Genomic DNA, 19,750 nt, shown 5'->3' with positions numbered 1-19,750 from the left:
GAAATAGTAAAATAATTTAATCGATAAAAATTCTACCACGTCAGGCCATCCATAACTGGACTTGTATTTGTCGTTTTCAGACCCTATTGACATTTGGATAAATTCTAATCTCTAATTTATGCATAGAATTTGTCAAATCGTAAGATCGGTATCAAAGATTTATAAAATAAAATGTTAAACTATATTTCGATGATGTTTGGAATCGTAAAACATTGAATAATTATCATAATTTTACAAATAAAACCATTATGGTTTACTTTCGTAAACTATTAAAATTGGATATCCCGGGGGTACCCATCTCAACGTCCACATGTGATTTTTTTAGTCATGAAATAAATTATTCATAATTCAATTTTTCAGCAATTGAATGCCCCAGTCTTCATGGTCTAAGTATGTATGATGCATAATTTACCTGTGCTATTATTTTTAAAAGATGTAATTCCCAATTCATCACAATATTTGCAATTTTGTCATAATTTTTCTTTTTGAAAATTATGCTATTTTGAGACTAAGGCTACGTCTCGTCTGCTCTTTTTACCGATAGTATCGATATCAAGGTATTTTAGTTAGGAAGCCTTTCGTGAAACAGGTTTAGTAAGATTGGAACTACCTCCGTGGTTTGTGGATAAAGATATGACTAACTTGGTGTTGAGAAACGGGCCCCAGTTTGCTATGAGATTTCAGTAATTTCATGGAGTGACCTCTTGTAGAGTTAGACTTGGAGAAGAAATGGTCTGGAGAAATGTTGACCAATCCATGCAAAATCTGGTGGACCATTATCATATCTCCTCTCCTCCTTCTATAATAGAATGAGTCATGTTAAGATAATACTTTGGTTTGCACGGGGGTGTGCGACTGAAGGTTAAAAACCAATACCCATATTTACGAGTCATTTTTGCTAAAAAGGATTTATCAAAATTTGACAAGCAAAAAAAAAGTAGAAAATTGCTGATATTCAGACCAGAGAAATAAAGGGACATTTTAAGGACTATTTTCACGAATTCATGGAGAGCAGACTACACATGCAAACGTAAGATAAACATGCCTTAAAAGGGGCAATCACTTTAAGCGTTCATAAAAAGAAGCATAAATTATGACACAAATTAAAATGATAATAACTCGAAGTGTGAGGAAATATATTTTTTATGTACTGACTCGAGAACGGGACCCGGGAGGGGGGCACTTCCATTCACGAGTGGATACCATGCGCGACCATGGGGTCTCGAAAAGCATCCTAAACACGTAATTTCCATATTCTGAAAATGCACCCCTTAACAAGTATTGGCATGTGAAACCCTACCCTTAACAAGTATTGGAAACAAAACGATACTCTTGGCAAATATTCCCTGAAATTAACCCTTAAACAAGTACAGGAATGTTTTATTGTTACGGGTCCTTCGGTCGTCGGCTTTACCTTATTTGGTTTAGTACGACCCCACCTTCGACATCCTTTATAAAACATTTTAATTTTGTTTTATCATCCCGGCAAATTCGACCATAAACACGTAATTTTCCTAGCGAAATAGATACCCTTTTTTCATTATTTTTGTGTTTTTGACACCCTTATCACGTTACGTACGTAACGTGCCCTATCGTGAAAAAGACATCCTTTTTACGTGTTTTTTGGTCGCGCATGGTATCCACTCGTCAATGTAAGTGGCCCCCCGGGGAACGGGATGTTCAGTACAACAGGATTATAATGGGTGCACCGGCCGGGAATGATGAAGACATAGGCCCTATAAGCAAATTATGTTTCATAAACTTACATGAAAAAATATTTCTTATGTAAAATAATATAAATCTATATGATATAATATAACAATAATATAATGTAATATTCAATAATTTCTTTTTCCCCACTACATTTCTCTTTCTTTCTCCTTTTTTGCCCCCGTTTTTTGCCAGCTAATTTGAGGGGGGCATTTGCCCCCCCCCCCGTATTATGCCACTGCCCACTTCGTACAAACGTTCACCATTCCTCTTTGAAGGGCCCTTGCATTCATTAGTCTAATATCCGTTTTATGAGTTAACGAGAGCCCCTTTGTCTTCTTTTATTCTCGTATATTAGCTGCACTTTTTAAAAACCACTCCTTTCATGCTCGATCAGCGCCCGTTTTCCTTTACTTGCGGTCTGTGTCCTTACTTGCTTCTGATAAATGCCCCTTTCCATTACACAGTTTGTTAGAAGTGTTCAGTTATATAAGGTAATTGAGTCAGCGCCCTTCGTTTCTACAGGGCCAAGTGGAACCTCCTCCACTCTTGTGATGGACTCGTAAAATTAAAAAAGCTAGCTCACGTCCATCTTAAAGGGGTACTCCGGGAGGAATATAATTAAAAATTCACTAATCAAAATGCAAAAAAAATCTTCAAAATCTGCTAAAAAATCAGTTAAATTATTGAATTTTAAAGTTTAGCAATATTTTGTGAAAACAGTTGTACATCGTCATGAATATTCATACGGTGGATTAATGTCATGTCTCACTTTCCCTTTTCTATGCTTTTACATAAGCTCATAATTATTTCATATTTTCACAGACATGCATAGAACTGTTTCACCAAAACAATGCAAATCTTTAAAATGTCATAACCTTGTTCCTTGTCCGATTTAATTTTCATTCAGTTGTTTTGGTTGTCTGATTAACAGTTCAAACCAATAAATTCTCAGCCTTAAGTACTCCTTTAAAGGACAAGTCCACCCCAACAAAATCTTGATTTGATTAAAAAGAGAAAAATTCAACAAGCATAACACTGAAAATTTCATCAAAATCGGATGTAAAATAAGAAAGTTATGACATTTTAAAGTTTCGCTTCATTTCACAAAACAGTTATATGCACATCTCGGTCGGTATGCAAATGAGGGAAGTGATGACATCACTCACTCACTATTTCTTTTGTATTTTATTATATGAAATATTTTGATTTTCTTGTCATTGTCATGTGAAATGAAGTTTCATTCCTCCCTGAACACGTGGAATTCCATTATTTTGACATTTTGTGCTTCAGGCAAGGAGGTCCTAATCATCAAATTCGTAAAAATTGAAATATTGTATAATTCAAACAATAAAAAACAAAAGAAATAGTGAGTGAGTGACATCATCGATTCTCTCATTTGGATGTAACTGGCTCGTTCATATAACTATTTTGTTAAAAATAAGCGAAACTTTGAAATGTCATAACTTTCTTATTTTACATCCGATTTTTGATGAAATTTTCAGCATTGTGCTTGTCTGATTTTTTTCTATTGATTCAAATCTAAAAAATTTTGAAGTGGACTTGACCTTTAACATTCTCTTTTTGTCTCCCTCCATCTCTCTCCTTTTCAATAAACTTGTCCTTTTCCTCTTTGATAAATTACCCAGAATCTTTTTTACATTTAGTTCATAATATTTCTATCATGTTCAATGCCGGGCGCAAAATACTCCTTCTGTCAAACGTCACCTGTATTAGCCTTTGAAAATCGAAAATGGTGATGTCTTCAAGAAGGAAAGAAACATTTTACGAGCAGAAAGACATATTTTCTCTACCAATGAAATTTACTATTTCATTTCCATGTAAAGTGAACGGTATTGAATGAAATTAAAACATAAAAACAAAGAAAAATATGATTTTTTTTGTTACTTGGATTTTATTTATTAGACAAGAAATATAACAAGTACCCCTGAATGTTGTGTTAAATTTAGAAATATAAATGCATGACCACATTTGATATACAGAAATCTTACATTATTGACATAACAATCATAATAAGCATTTGATTTGGAAATTTACCAAAAATGGAAAGAATGAGATTGTCAATTGCACAATAAGCAGGCTACCACCCTTAATATATACTCAAGTTACAAAAAAAAATAGATATTACATTTTGATGACCAATAAAGGTGTGTCAATGTCAAGAATTAACACACAGATAACATGATTTCCAAAATAATGGCCATCAGTTATATTGTAGAAAAATGAATATGCATAGTGAAATGTATTGCACAGGCATTTTTGTAAATTTGCTTTGCAAATTTTTTTCAATACCATGATAATTTGAAATTAATTTCCCCCCAAACTTAAGTATGCCAGTGTATATGTATGCACATGAGTGAGTACCAAGTGAGAATGATACTTGTACTTCACTTGTTTTAAACATTTATGTTAAACACTATGACTTTGACGGACATAATTGAAAGTACTTTCTCTGACAAATACGAAACACTTCGAAATCAAAAACAGTAATGAGAAAAATGATACAATACACCATACACTTTTCATAGCTAATGTATGCTTTCAATTTTCTCAGGTGCAGATAATTGAATGTGAAACTTTCTGCCTGTGAATTCATAAAAATGAAAATCCACTTCATATTATGATTTCTCTTGGAAAAGTAAATTCTTGAGGATGCTGTAAGGTCAATATCAACTGTAAAGCATTTCCACAAAACACAGGCAAATGTTTAGAAACTCTTATTTATAGCACAAAATATGTATTAGAACACTATCCTTTCATTCAAGATGCAATGATTGCTAAATTTCCAATAATTTCCTAAAATCTATAATTTTCATGATTTGTATTTTATAGGATGATACCACATATACATGACATGAATTGCATGAAAGAAAAGGCACATCAGCTTTGTGCATAAATGTGTGATAAAATAGATTACCTGTAAATTATCAACACATTTTTTTTTCATTATGTGAATGTGATATACAATGCAATAAAAACAGTATGAAAAAAAAAGTGTGAAGTATGCAAGGGTGCTATATGGGTCTTTTTTTACTCGTTCAATTTTGTGTTGCATGCCAAGTTTAATTATATTCTAAAAAAGAACAAGGCACATCAAAGCAATATACTCAGTCAATTCCTCTACTTCCTCTCTAATGCAGGACATCCTTACAGAACAGCACTGGCATTTCACTTAAAAACAATTTGAAGAGCTGATCTGCTCTTCTATTTATTATCAAGCCCTCAAAACAATTTCTTTATTATCGAGTACTCAAAACAATCTCTTTTATCGAGCAGTCAAAACAATCTCATTATTATTAAGCACTAAAGAAAAATGAAAACATGAGAATGGGCCAGTGGGACCAAGTTAACATAAAACAGAGTAAACAATGTTTGACATTTAAGTTAGTTAGTTCAAACATTGACTAAACATTAACTTGAAATTATATTTCATAGTATTGACAAATGAGTAGGGTCCCTCACCAAATTTATAGTTAATATTTAAGACTTCTCTAGTCTTTGATTATGGCAAAGGCTGGCTCCAAAATAAATTTCTATGTGTTGAAAACTGCTGAGATATATCGTAAACAAATACAACTAAATGTGTTTTAAAGTGCATGCATACATGTAGATGATAACACTTGACAAAGATCATTATAACAAACAAGAACGAACAATCAAATAGAAAATCATTTTCATGATTAATTATAATAGGTGGGTACAAAACATAATTTCCTTAAATACTGTACCTAAATGTAACTCTACAAGTTCAACTGTTGCACAACAATGCACACCAGAAGAGAAAGGTGGACTCTGGAACTTTGTCTCAGCAACCTCATGTGCTTTACAGAGCACCATTGTCTTGAAGCATTTTGGTTAGTTTTCCTTCATCCTGCAACGCTTTAGTTTCAGAGCCACCTCCAATGCATTTACCTCCAATGAACACACGTGGAACCTACAGTAATAAGAAAAAAAACATACACCCATGTAATATAAAAAGGTTATGGTGGCTAAGTGGTTAAGTGCCCGCCTCATGAACGAGAGGTCATGGGTTCTATAACTGGCCAAGTCATACCAAAGACTGCTGTGAGAACAGTTCATGGTGGTCCTGTGAATTATTTTTTTTACAGAGGATGCCGATGTAAATTTGACAACAACAAAAATTGCTACAAAATGTAGGTCATTTTGTTTACATTTGACCATGTTGAAACGCCTAGCAGAATTCCTGGGGGTGATGCCAATGGAGAATAACACATGTAATCCCCCGGTGACCACCCCCCGATTCCCAGGGTCATGCAGTTAATTAGAGCTGACGTGGCTACCCAGGGTAAATAAGGATATCTATACATGTTCAGAGTTTAGTTGTTTACTGTAATTATATGGCTATTGAAAGTTATTTGCCTATTTCTTTGTCAGATGTCAAGCAACAATCCTAACATAATAGGAGAATAAGAAGATACATTCATGGGCAGAAAGAATGCGGATTCCCTCCATTTTACATTTTCATTTCCTCCATATGTGCCATTTCTTTATTTTCTTTTAATCTACCTGTACACCTTCACAATATTAATCATATTCAACTTCAGATGCTTGATGAAAAAAATATATGAGCAAAATTTTTGAGCATGCAATCTCCTTTAAATATCTAGAAGTGGAGGTTTTTAATAATAAAAATACAGTTTGGTGTCAGACCAAACCACATCTTTTCCATATTTCTTTTAAATATGTTCCTCCCTCCTTTTCATCATTTTTAGATATCAATTATGGTCATTTCCATTCCTGCCCTCCTACAGCACTGCCTGTATGATGACTGGTAGAATGCTTACCGATCTAGCTCCTGTCAAGTTTAACAGATAATCCTGAATTTCATCACAATTATCATTCTCATCCAACTCGATTAGCTTGTAATTCTGAAGGCCGGCATTTTCGAGGGCTGTCTTTGCCATCTTGCAGAATGGACAATAAGTCTTGGAAAACACCACTACCTACATGTAATGAATACAAAAAAACAAACAAATAGAGGGCGAGTCAATTATCTGTTTTGTCTCAATTCATTGTTGACAGGTCGAATATCAACAGAATAAACAACATTAATATTGATTCACAACTAAATTTTTTTTAACCCATGTCAATTTGAGTGTAGCTTAGAGCTTCGACCAGATGCTTACAACTAAACCAGGACAATTGATGGCAGATATTGAGTGTTCTTTTAGTGTGAGGAATATAGCTCCGCTTTGCCTTATATTTGTCAATATCCTAGACGTATGATTCTTGCCCAACAGCCCAATTATAGATACAAGACTGCTATCGCTTTGCTGCATCTGATCAAACTAATCTATTATTTATCTGGGGCCCATTTCATAAATGACTTGCAACTGTTGTAACTTTGCCATAATGGCAACTACCATGGCAGCAGGCCTCAGCAGCCAATCAGAATCAAGATTACCATGGTAGTTGCCATAATGGCAAAGTTACAACAGTTGCAAGTCCTTTATGAAATGGGCCCCAGATCAAGGATTCAACTTCAAGGCACAAAGTTCTGCCAAAATATATCAGAGATGAAGATTTAGAGCATATCCAACTGTAGACCAAAAGCTTTTGTCTCTGTTATATTGGTTGTTCCGCTGAACTCCGTCTATACTCCACTCACGACAAAAAAGTTTTAATTATTTAAAAATTCCTTGAAACAGACGGCTGCCAGCGGTCTAATCCCATCGCTGCCACCAGTAATTGGAAGATTCAAAAGTAAACAGTTTGGTCTATCTAAAACCATAACTTAAGGGTCATTAATGTAAATTATACTCGATACTCCAAATATATAGATGCTGTTTTTTTTATTCAAAATAAGGTCTAGCCCTTCAAGCACTTACTTTATAAATTTATTAATGGGATATATTAGAAAGCTACAGGAAGAAATTATATCCTGAAAATTTCAGCCCATTCCATGTTTCAGATGGGGTCATAAATATATTAAAGAAGACAGAAATATGAAGGTATTTTCACAGTTCATACCAGTACTCATTATTGAAGTTGGATTGGTAAATTTATCGCATAAAAGTAATCAATACAAGTTTATATCATATCATTAAAACATCTGAAGTAGGTTTCGGCACATTAAATATTGCTAGGTTAATAAGGTTTTATGCATTGTCCATCGATTGTCACTCATTGTCATTCGTTAGTTGGCAGGTCGCATGCGGTACCGGTATGCCAAGCCAGCGGCGAATCCGTTTTAACAACGCCGGACAGAGCGGGGATGATTGCCCGATCTGGTCCTTTCTTCAACGCGGAAGTGGGCAGTGCAATTCCAGCATTTATCATTCTCCATTTATATCAAATAAATATCGGCAATAATTGTTGAGAGCTCACCTTATTATCACGAATCGTGGTATCTACAAAGGAAGTTGCCATTTTAATGATATCGGGCTTCAGATTCTGGCTAATTTCCGAAATAAATGCGGGCAGACTGCAACCAATTCGAGAAGTGGGCGGATCCAGAATCACTATATAATGTGCGCGCGCAAATCCATAAACATATTATAACATACCTTGTATCATACCTTGTTGCGGGCGTAAAGTTTTACCTATGAAAAACTTGTTTGCCCCTCTCCTCCTTCCAATTTCTTGATTTCTTGATTTCATAAAGTCGGTACAGTGGAACAAAACTGGAACTAGTTGTATGGCAATGTGTGGTTTCAGCAAGTTAATAATGAAAACATGGGCATGTAAAAGATAGGTTTGGGTTAAACTTATCCTTATTCGGCTTCCAAGATTTCTGAAAGTTTGATTTGAAAGAGTTTATGGAAGTACTCTTCAGTACTTGGCTTGGCAAGTTATTCCACTCGGATACTACTCGATGTGAGAAAGAATTTTATCTCTTTCGAGTATTTGCTCTAGGTTTCTCGATCTTATAAAGATGTCCTCTAGTTCTGGAGTCTTCATTGAATTTGAAGAATTTAGAAGTCTCTAAATCGTCAGTCCCTTGAGTTATTCGGAAAACTTGGATAAGATCTGCTCTGTGACGTCGGTAAGATAATGAAGGTAACTTCAATTGGGCCAATCTTTCCAGGTAACTCTTGTCTGTAAACTCGGAACTGCTTTTGTAGCTCTTCGTTGAACTCTTTCGAGTTTCGTCCAGACAAATATTCTTCTTCTACAAGCCCCCACCCATAGGGCCTATAATTAATCGACAAGAAGTTTGAAGTGGATCAGCAGGGGCACAGACAAATTTGGGGAATTTGGCGAAAGTGCATAATACTAATAGTAGGCCAATGTGAAATATTCATTGAAATACAAGATGGGGAGGGGGCTTGTGGAAACCCCCCCCCCAAAAAAAAAAAGAATCCACAACCAAGAAAAGAAGGAAAAGAACACAAGATGAAATGAATAGGTTCTAGGAGGGGGCTTTGGAGACTGACTCCCCCCCAAAAAAAATGTATATATGTATAGCCCCCGCCCCAAAAATTTTGACCACAAAAAATAGATATCTATGTTGGCCCTGTTTGCTTATTATGTATTGAAAAATCGAATTCCATTCATGTCCTCAAGACTTTGCTCTAAGATTAAAGCTCTTTACTATTCAAATTTGAAAATTTTCTCGCCTCGGTCGCTACACGATCCCTCGCAAAATATCTCTTGACTCAGTGGTCCACTGTAATGCAGTGCCCTTTTTTCAAAATTAACCCCCTCCCTACTTTACCCACCACTAATATAAGAATCATTAATTTTAAAATTGAATTTTCAACGCTGAGTCTGTCTGAATTTTGCCCGTGTTTTTTTATTGTTGAGAAAAATATTTTGAAGAATTTGGAGCGTGAAGCACGCCAAAAATTACCATATCATGCATTTCCTATATGTTTGATTGTATTTCAAGTTTAATGGTTTATAGTGCTTTCCGATTGTTTTTGAAAATTCATTGGGAGGGCGAGGGGGCAAATCGATATGTTTGCCCCCTCCCAATATTTTAATGGGGGCGATCGCTCCCTGCTAGCACCCAATGATCAACGCCTCTGTTTAGATTCAGTGGCGTGACAGGCAGGGGGGCAGCTATATATAGGCGGCTCGGTGTAAAAATGGCAGAGGTAAAAATGGCAGAGGTAATAATTAGTCTGCTATGCAGACTCTGAATGGCTCGTGAGGTGGGATCTGCTACTGGTTTGCGAAGCAAACCAGCCTGAAAAGGCGAGCGAAGCGAGCCATTTCAGCACTTCTGCAGCCTCAGTATAGTCTGCTATGCAAACTCGTTGAATCAGCTGAGGTACACACACTGCAGATGTGGGTCTACATTTGTAGACTAGGTAATAATGGCAGAGGTAAAAATGGCAGAGGTAAAAATGGCAGAGGTAAAAATGTCAGGGGTAAAAATGGCAGATGTAAAATGGCAGAGGTAATAATGGCAGAGGTAAAATGGCAGGGGTTATAATGGGAGTCGGGAGAGGTAAAAATGACAGCTCTATAGGTAAAATATGGCCAGCCTTAAACCCCCATGCAATGAATTTTCAAACTGAAAGCCCCCGCATGCACATTAGAAGTGCATGTCACGGTTAGGCATTTCATTATGTCTTCATCGGCCTAACAATGCTATTTACGAATTCGTTGGAGGTGTACCGTGAAGGCTTTTTAAAAAGAAATCAAACGACAGATATTTTTTCATTCAATTTATCAGGAGCAAAATGAAACTGCACTATTCTCATTCATCAATTTATAACATTTCTTTTTTGTCTGGCTGTTTTTTTTTTTAATATCTAATTTTTTTCCGGTTTACCGATGCAAAAAGGAGGAAGAGTAGATATAAGAGAGGTGGAGAGACAGTGAGGGTTATTGGGCGGGGAAAAACATATAGAGAACATAACGGGGAAAGCTTAGACGTTCAAATTGTCATGAATGATCGTGGTTAAATATTATGTCCTTATTTGTAATGTCGTCTGTTCTATTCTTTTTAAATATTTGAATGACAATAAGCATGCGTTCCCAGGCTTGGCACTGAATATGTAACTGATTTGAAAATCAATAATAATCTTTTTTTGACTGGTAAACCAATTTGGGGTCGATCGAGGGGGACCGTCTGGTTCAGATTCTTTGCATAAAAGAAGACCCTGAACTTTTACCACTGCATCCAATATGATATAAACGCCTTGATGGTCATAAAAAAAAAATTGTTTGTTATCTAATTGTTATTATTTTTGTTGTAATTCTTTTTCCGACCAAAAGCAACTTCATTTAGTTGAGTTTTTTTTGTGTGTGTATTTTCCCCCTTAACCAATTCCCCTTTGATTTTAGAGTGAAAACTTTTTTTTCTCGGCTTTTTAACATACCAGTATCACATATCTCTTTCATTTTTGCCTATGCCATGCACCTTTAACTTTGCCATTTTCAACTCCGCCATTTTTACACTGTTTTTTTACACAAATTTATTGTAATTAAACTGTTTTCCCCTTTTTCAAAACATATCTGTTCTGTAAAATTGTAGAAAAATTGTGAAAAATCCTCCTGTTATTATAATTTACAAAATTATTTTTTTTTCTGTAAAACCTGTTTTTTTTATTTTTCTTCTGTAGAATCTACTGCTTTTTCTAATAGTGTACCTCGGCCACTTTTACCTCTGCCATTATCACATCTTCCATTTTTACCTCTTGTCATTTATGCCTCTGCTCTTTTTACCTCTGCCATTTTTACCTCTGCCGTTTTTACCTCTGCCATTTTTACCTCTGCCATTTTACCTCTGCTATTATTACCTCTGCCATTTTTACTTCTGCCATTTTTACCTGTGCCATTTTTACCTGTGCCATTATTACCTCTGCCATTTTTACCTCCGCCATTTTTACCGGGCACCGGGCAGGCTGCCTGCCCCCTGGCGGATTTCACCGGCAAATAAAAAACAAAACGGGAAAAAGAGAAAATGGAGAGAGAAAGAAAGGGAAAGGGGGAAGGGGAAAAAATAGGAAAGGAGGACAAAGGAAAGAAAAGGGAAAAAGTGAAAAGAAAACTAAAAAAAAAAAACATTTAAAAAATTGGAAAACGGAAGGAAAGCGAGAAAAGGAACGAAAGAAGAACATGAGAGAACAAATCATTCCAAAATAGAACTCCTAATTAGCATGATTAAGAAAGGGGCATTAATTAAAAGATGAAAAATTGAAAACAAAAGTGGGAAATATAAGGTAGAACGTATATGAACCAACTTAGAACGAAGAAAAGGGGCAAGAAAAAAAAGAATAACTTAATAACACGACCGGGCTACCGAGGACTGAAATAACAAGAAGAAAGATGGGCTGCATATAAAATTGTGTTATGATGAGCTTGCTAGATTTTATGCAATAACGGTCGCAATCAGGGCAAAAAAAGAAGTCCTCAGCAAAAGGCTTGAAATGTTGAACTTCTGTGTACGTTCTTTGTCCCAATGTATATAGGTATAAAGCTTTTTCGCTGGCAAAAGTAAACGTTAAAAAGTCTCTTAATGTTTACTTTGGCTAAATCTCCAAATCTACCAGCAGTAGGGGCTCTTCATCGCGCTAAGTTTAAGATCCCCCTTCTGTCCATGATTACCAATAGTGCTTACAACATTTAGATTACTAGGTCAGAATATCCAAAATTTTCTGCTCGCGCTATGCATGCGCTCGCATCAGTTGTTTAGATTGGCCATTTTGGCCTACCCATCCTACTCATTGTCAGAAAATTGCAATGTCCAGTTTTGTGCTGGAATAAAAAAAAATTCAGCTCGCTCTACACGTTCGCATGAAATTAAGTTAAATACCCATCCTGCTTGATGACCAAAAGTGCTTAGAATGTAAAATTTTAGGTCAAAATATCATTTTTTTTAACTCGCGCTTCGCACCTCGCATGAAATGTTCGTTTAGATACCCATCTTGTTCAATATTCATGTCATGGGTGCCATTTTCCGAAAAGTACACAAGGGCGCTAAAATCAGGTAGGGCCCACGGGGTGCAAAATCCTGTATTGTGACTGCCGTATTATAAGATATCTCATCTTGTTTGTAAGAAACTAAGATGTCGTTAAAACTTCAGACTATAGTGTGGACTATCCCGTTAACAAAAAATATAAACAAAATCAGCTTTTAGCACCCGACTGGGAAAATGTAGATGAAAATATTTTTTTCCGTCCCCCCTCCCCAGAAGAATAAACCAGTTAGACCAGTAATTTTTTTTAATGGTTTCCAGTATAATTTTACTGGTTTCCAGTATATTTTTACTGGGCCAGTTGATTTTAACTAGACCAGTAAAAATCAACTGGAGACCAGTTCCAACAACATTGTATTCTGATAACTGGTCCAATAAATAATGACTTTCAAGTACAAATTATGAAAAATGAATCTTGCAATTCAGAGAAAGTTATTATCGTTATCATGTGATCATCATTGCTCTTATGATTATCACAATTATTATTATTATGATCATTCTTATTACTGTTATTATTGTTATTGATATTGTAATTGTTATTATTAATATTATCATAATTATCAATTATTGATATTATCATTAAAATAATTATTTCCTCTAATTATGATTAAGATCAAAGCAAGATGTATTCCTCTGATGTATAGTCAACTGGTCTAAAGTAATTCAATGTTTGAAATTAAACTGGTCAAGACCAGTAATACCAGTAATTCTGATGATGCTGATCACGTGGTTTACCTCATTTGCATATTTCCTGTTTTTTAAAGAAAAATCGGGATTTATAATGGAATATCTTTGCAATAGCACTCATTGTTGTTTGAAAACCTTCAAAATAATTGTGTGAACTAATTCACAATGAAAATGTGTAATTTCATACATCACATTCAAAATAACAGCAGAAAGATTAATTTACTAACCATCTTTTCCATCATATTTCACTGGCCATGGTATATAAAAACCAAATGCATGGTACAGAAAACCTGGGATCCATTAAAACAGCGGATCGGATCGATCCGGTAGCGCATCGGATCGAGACGTGCTCCAGCGAGTTGTGCTATGTTGTGCTATGTTGCTTCCTTTTCATTTTCTTTTCATTTTGGATATATATAGGATTTTGGATATATAGGAATTTGGATTTAGTCCTTTGGTTTTTTGCAATTGCTATTTTGAGGAAATTCCGGATTGCAGTAGGTAAGCTGTCATTTTTGGGCCTTTTATGCACTTTGCACTTTGAATTTCCCGCCAAACCACAATGGCGGAGAATCTAGCTCAGCGTAAGCCCCCAGAAGAGGAGGGGGGATTTCAAGTTATAAGGAAGCTAAAATTAGCAAAAAAAAGATTGAGAGAGGGAAGTTTGAGTGATGTGGAAGAGTTGGCAGCGGATACCGACTTTGGCACACCGCCGTCAACTCCTTTCAAAATAGGAATAAATGCCACAAAAGCAGACCACCTAAAGGTACTCTTAGTACCCATTGAGAGAAATAAAAACCTTAGTGTAGTTAATGAACTGACTGTCAAGAAGGATATTGGAAAGGCTTGCAGGTCTCCCCCTGACTTCATTAAGTTTGTACGTGGTGGGAAAGGTCTCTTAGTAAAGTGTAAAAATGAGAAGCAACGTAAAGCCTTAACTCAGATACCAGAGATTGGCAATATTCCGGTCAAAATAGAGGAAAAAACCCACGCCTCGAAAGGGGTCATATTTGGAATTTCTCTAGAAACCTCTGAGGAAGATATTCTGAAGGAGCTAGAAATTAGCAGAGTAGTGAAGGTTGAGAGAATGAAAAAGAGAATTGAGGGTGATTTGAAGCCCCTAAAGACCGTAATATTGTTCTTCTCTACCCCCCAAGTTCCAGAGCATGTTGAATTTTGCTTCCAGAAAATAAGAGTCAAGGAATATATTCCACCAGCACCCAGGTGCTTTAAATGCCAAAGATACGGGCATTTAGCTAGTGGGTGTAGTGCTAAGGAAAGGTGCCCCAGATGTGGCCTAGGACATTCGGTAGAAAATTGCGAGCTGGAGCGACAACACTTCAAATGTGTAAATTGCAATGGTAACCATTCGGCTGCTTATAAAGGTTGTGAGGCCTCAAAAGAAGCACAAGAAGTGCAGCAAATTAAAATACAAAATCATATCTCATATGCACAAGCAGTGAGACTACGCTCTGAACAAAATGAGGAAATTAAGCAGGGAAAACATCTTGTAAACAAGGCAGAAATAATCAAAGTAACAAATCCAATCAATAAAGTAAACACTCAGAAAGGAAATGCAGATTCTGATCAAACCGAAATGGAAATCGTCTCGGATTCGCAATTTTCTACCAAAACAGAGGTGACAGGTAAAATGTCTGAGAATGTAGGACAAACGCATAGTAATTTCTTGAAAGGTGCTTCAGACATCACACTTATTTCTTTCATAATTAGACTAATCAGAATAGTAACAAAGCCTGACTGTAATCCATTTGATGAAATAACACATATTTTGAAAGATACTCTGGGTTTACATCCCTCAGACGTTGATTTACAGTCAATTCGCAGCCTATTCTACTAGTCTGATCACCCTCGTGGCATTCAGCATTCTCCAGTGGAATGCACAGGGTCTTGAATGCCACGGGGATGAGTTAATTAGATTTTTGAATCAACAAAAAAGACCCTTAGAAATTATTTGTGTACAAGAAACTTGGTTAGAAGAGGGGAGAGTCATGCAGATACCAGACTATATATGTGAATATAGGAATAGAAAAGGAGGGTCCCGAGGGGGTTGCGCTATATACGTCCATTCTTCACTAAACTACAAAAGTGTTTTTAAACACGATGATCTGGAGATAATATCATTAGAAATTTTATTGGATGATGAGGTTTTAAATGTAGTTAATTTCTATAACCCCTGCAGCAAACTTAGCACAGACTCGCTGAATGAACTTTTCAAGAATGTGAGGGGAAAAAATTTTGTAATATTGGGAGACTTTAATGCTCATAATACATTATGGGGCAGTAAAAAAACAGATGCAAATGGTAAAGTAGTGGAAGATTTTGCAAACGAGAGAAATCTTGTTTTCTTAAATGATGGAAGTGCCACTAGAGTAGACTACCACACAGGTAATTTTTCTTGTTTGGATCTAACATTAGCCCCTCCCAGTACAGCGAACAAAGCAACGTGGCAGGTCCTGAATAATAGTTTTGGAAGTGACCATTATCCATTGTTAAGTGAGTTGAACATACTGAAAGGGAATGGTACGCAAACAAAGATCGACCACTCCCATTCAATCAGTTCAATTTTATCCACAAAGAATGTAAATTGGGATGAATTTAGGCGGCAAACTGATGAGCAATGGAATACCTTAGAGAAAGAAGACAAGGTCATAGAGTTCGATACTTTTCATGGAATCAATTAAGATTACCCTGGAAAATTTGAAAGGACATCGAGCTGCCAAGTATATCAAGAAAAACCCAGTACCATGGTGGAATAAAGATTGTTCCTCTAGAATAAAAGAGAGAAATAGAGCAAGGAGCAAATTGAAAAGTTATGTAATACCCCCTCCAGATTTATTGGAGGATTTTAAGAAGAAAAGATCTATTGCCCAAAAAACTTTAAGGCAAGCCAAAAGGGTTTACTGGGAAAAGTACTGTCAAGACATTGATCGTTTTACCCCTTTATCGGAGATCTGGAATATGATTAAAAGGATCAATAATGATGGTATTTCGCCCAGGAAAAACATTGTTCTCATGAGAGAGAATAGTTCCGTTGTTACTGGCAATGACGTTGCGGATACCTTCGCCAACCACTTTAAAAACATAAACGATAGTTTTAAGGGCAAAGTTTTTACCCCTGAACAAATAGATATTGTTAAAAAATGTGAGGATATCATATCATCTTTTGGTGATGCTAAGGAATGTTGTGTCCTTAATGAACCCTTTACCATGTACGCCTTTTATTGAGTATATCTTTTAAAAAATGTAAAGAGTCTTCTCCAGGTAAAGATGGCGTTGGGTATGAAGTATATAAAAATCTCTCACACAAAGGGAAAGGTATAATGTTAGCTATAATCAATAACATATGGGAAACAGGAATTGTTCCCCTCCAGTGTAAGCATTGCGTCATAGTCCCAATATTGAAACCACATAAGGAAGCTACAGACGTTTCTTCCTACAGGCCTATCGCTCTTAATGACTGTTTCATTAAAATAATTGAGAAAATCATCAAAGAAAGAATGGTATGGTTTACGGAAAAGCATAGTTTATTGCCATCTTGCCACAGTGCTTTTAGAAAGGCAAGAAGCACTAAGGACAATATAACTCAACTTGAAAATGACATTCAAAAAAGTATTGGGAATAAAGAACATACCCTGGCCGTTTTCTTTGACATGGAGAAGGCTTATGATAGACTATGGAAGGAGGGCTTGATATATAAACTTAATGAACTTGGTTTCCAAGGCAACATAGTTAAGTTCTTATGGAACTATTTAAGCGGGCGCTCTTTCCAGGTCCGGGCAAATAAGTACCTTTCAGGTATACAGGACATAGATGAAGGGCTACCGCAGGGTAGTTCCCTAAGTCCCGTCCTTTTCAATTTAATGTTGTCGGACATACCAATGGATGAATCTGTCAGTATTTCTATATACGCAGACGACTGTGTTATATGGAAAAGTGGAAAAAACATTGATTTTCTAAAAAGAAAAGTACAAACCTATGTGAATATCCTAAATGAGTGGTTCAACAGATGGGGTTTTACCCTTTCTAAAGAAAAATCTGTTACTTTGCTTTTTAGTAACACTAACAAATGTGTACAGATTGATTTAGATGAGGTCCCCTTACCACAAAAGGACGAACATTCATTTTTAGGAGTATTACTGGATAGAAAGTTAACATGGAGACCACATATAAATATGATTGTAACAAGAGCAAAAAAGAAAATAAATATAATGAAAAGACTAGTGGGAACAAAGTGGGGAAGTAGTTATAAAAGCCTTTTGAATTTTTATAAAGTGGTCATCAGGCCATTGTTGGATTATGCAGCAGAAGCATATGATTCAGCTCATGATCATGTGAAGAACTTCTTGTTGACAATTCAATACCAGGCTTTAAAACTGTGCACAGGGGCGTTGCCGGGCACCTCCCTGGAATCCTTACAGGTAGATACTGGTGAATTACCACTTGATCTGAGAAGATATATGCTTAGCAAGGTTTACAAAGCAAAAATAAGACAAAACGCCAAACATCCACTCCAATCATCATTGAAGAACTGTTGGCAATTTGAATACGAAAAAAATAAGAAAGCACGAAAACCTTTTGGATTAAGAGTTTTGGAAGATGAGATACTCTACACAACTGAATCTTTTCAGTCTTATACTCCCATGCCTCCTTGGCATCTCTCTCCACCAGAAGTGTCATTGAAGCTGCATGAGCTTGTGTCCAAAAGTGACAACATTTTTTATCAATACAACACAACTGTGGAGTATATTAATACAACTTGGAAAGAGAATCTCCATATTTACACTGATGGTTCTAGAGACCCGGCGCACGGCAATGCCTCTGCTTGTTTTTACGTGCCTGCTATGCGGGTAATCGAAAGTAAAAGAATGCAAAATTTTACTTCATCGTATAGATCGGAATTGGTCGCCATAGTCTTGGCACTGCAGTGGTTGGAAAATTTGAACGTTTATAATAAAGTGGTAATTTTTACCGATTCTTTGAGTGCTATTGAAGCGGTGAAGGAAAACAATGAGGATAATTTCGTTAGAGAAATCATAATTACCGCTACTTGTCTAAAATATAAAGGTATATTAATTTGCATTGAGTGGATTCCATCTCACTGTGGAGTTAGTGGAAACGAAACGGCTGACTTCTATGCAAAGGCAGCCCTAAAACAAGAAATAGAGATTAATAATGGTTTGAATATCCAAGAAACAAAAAAGATTGTAAGAGTTCTTGCAAGAAAGGAATGGCAGAAGAGATGGGACAAGTCAACTTCAGAATTAAAAAAATACCAGAAAGCTGTCTCCGAAAAAACTCCCTTTGATTATCTCTGCACAGATAAAAGAGGTGAAAAAATGATCCACAGATTACGTTTGGGAGGTTTGGGTTTAAATGACTTCCTTTTTAAGAAGGGAAGACACACGACTGGATTGTGTGAATTTTGTAATGAAAGAGAAACGATATACCATTTCTTATATGTTTGCCCTAAATTTATTATTCAACGAGCCCTATTACTTGCTGAATTAAATGTTAACAATATCCCTGATGCGGAACGTAAAGTGGAGAATCTCACACTTAAGACACAAAGTGCTCTAATCAGATATTTCAAAAGGACTCATAGATTTCAAATTGGCTGCCCGGATGGCAACCATCTTAACAGGGTGTAGTCAAGAGTAAAGAGTTCTAAACTTTAGCAAATTATTACTTTCGTGACCAGAATACCTTGCTGAGCAAAGTTTTTATAATTATTCATATTTTTCGGGGGTAATTCTTTATGATGTTTTCACCGAATTAATCTATGTGTGCACCTTTATTGTCACTTTCACTTTATCACATGGCCCTTAAATGTCAGTATTTACTCTACTATAAATGTTTTCGTTTAAAAAAAAATAATAATGTTGATATGGTTCCGATCGATTTGACATAAATTTGCACCTGCGGAATTTAAATCAAGTTCCACGAGGTATTGGATAGAGCGCCCCCTGCTCACGTTTGAGAGACATAGGGAATACAATTTTTTTGTACTCCTGAGACGCCCTCGAAATGCACCTCGAGCGGGCTTGTCAGGATAACGTACTAATACAGGGCAGGAGAGGTGGTCTTGCACAATTTCCTGGGAACTTTTCTTTCAGCTTCTTTCCTTTCTTTCTTTTACTTTTCAAACTGACATAATTTGAACAAAGAAATTATCATATTTTGGAAAAAAAGAAAAGCATATTTATAAGGCAACAATAGTCAAAACTGACTAGTTTGCCTATTCAAAATAACAACAACAACAACAACAATAAACTGATCCAGTAAGACCAGTACGAGGACCAGTTCGACCAATTTGAGGACCAATTAGACCAGTATGAAGACCAGTGAGACCAGTAACAACCACCAGAAACAAGACCAGTTTTAATTCCTGTACTTCAAGACCAGTTTCATTTTTAACTGGA

At 36.0% G+C, this 19,750-nt stretch overlaps 1 protein-coding gene across 1 annotated transcript; it reads right to left on the bottom strand.

Moving 5' to 3' along the window:
- Positions 1-4,773: 4,773 nt before the first annotated feature.
- LOC121416222 (glutaredoxin-like) lies at positions 4,774-8,460 on the bottom strand. The gene is made up of 3 exons (XM_041609726.1): positions 8,080-8,460; positions 6,537-6,695; positions 4,774-5,665 (listed from the first exon to the last, which is right to left on the bottom strand). Exons 1-3 carry the CDS (start codon positions 8,119-8,121, stop codon positions 5,555-5,557), a joined length of 312 nt encoding a protein of 103 aa, XP_041465660.1. The 5' UTR covers positions 8,122-8,460; the 3' UTR covers positions 4,774-5,554.
- Between the last annotated feature and the right edge of the window lie 11,290 nt (positions 8,461-19,750).

This window comes from Lytechinus variegatus, chromosome 5 (assembly GCF_018143015.1).
Source record: "Lytechinus variegatus isolate NC3 chromosome 5, Lvar_3.0, whole genome shotgun sequence".
Taxonomy (NCBI): domain Eukaryota; kingdom Metazoa; phylum Echinodermata; class Echinoidea; order Temnopleuroida; family Toxopneustidae; genus Lytechinus; species Lytechinus variegatus.
Note: the sequence above shows the minus strand (reverse complement) of the source record. Positions and strands in the feature narration are given on the sequence as shown.

What these genes read in the sequence shown, in the direction of transcription:
- LOC121416222 (XM_041609726.1), bottom strand. Translation starts at nt 8,121, where the DNA reads ATGGCAACTTCCTTTGTAGATACCACGATTCGTGATAATAAG. An exon ending in CCACGATTCGTGATAATAAG is followed by an intron (nt 6,696 to 8,079) that starts GTGAGCTCTCAA and finishes CATTACATGTAG; the next exon opens with GTAGTGGTGTTTTCCAAGAC. An exon ending in ACTTGACAGGAGCTAGATCG is followed by an intron (nt 5,666 to 6,536) that starts GTAAGCATTCTA and finishes TTATTACTGTAG; the next exon opens with GTTCCACGTGTGTTCATTGG.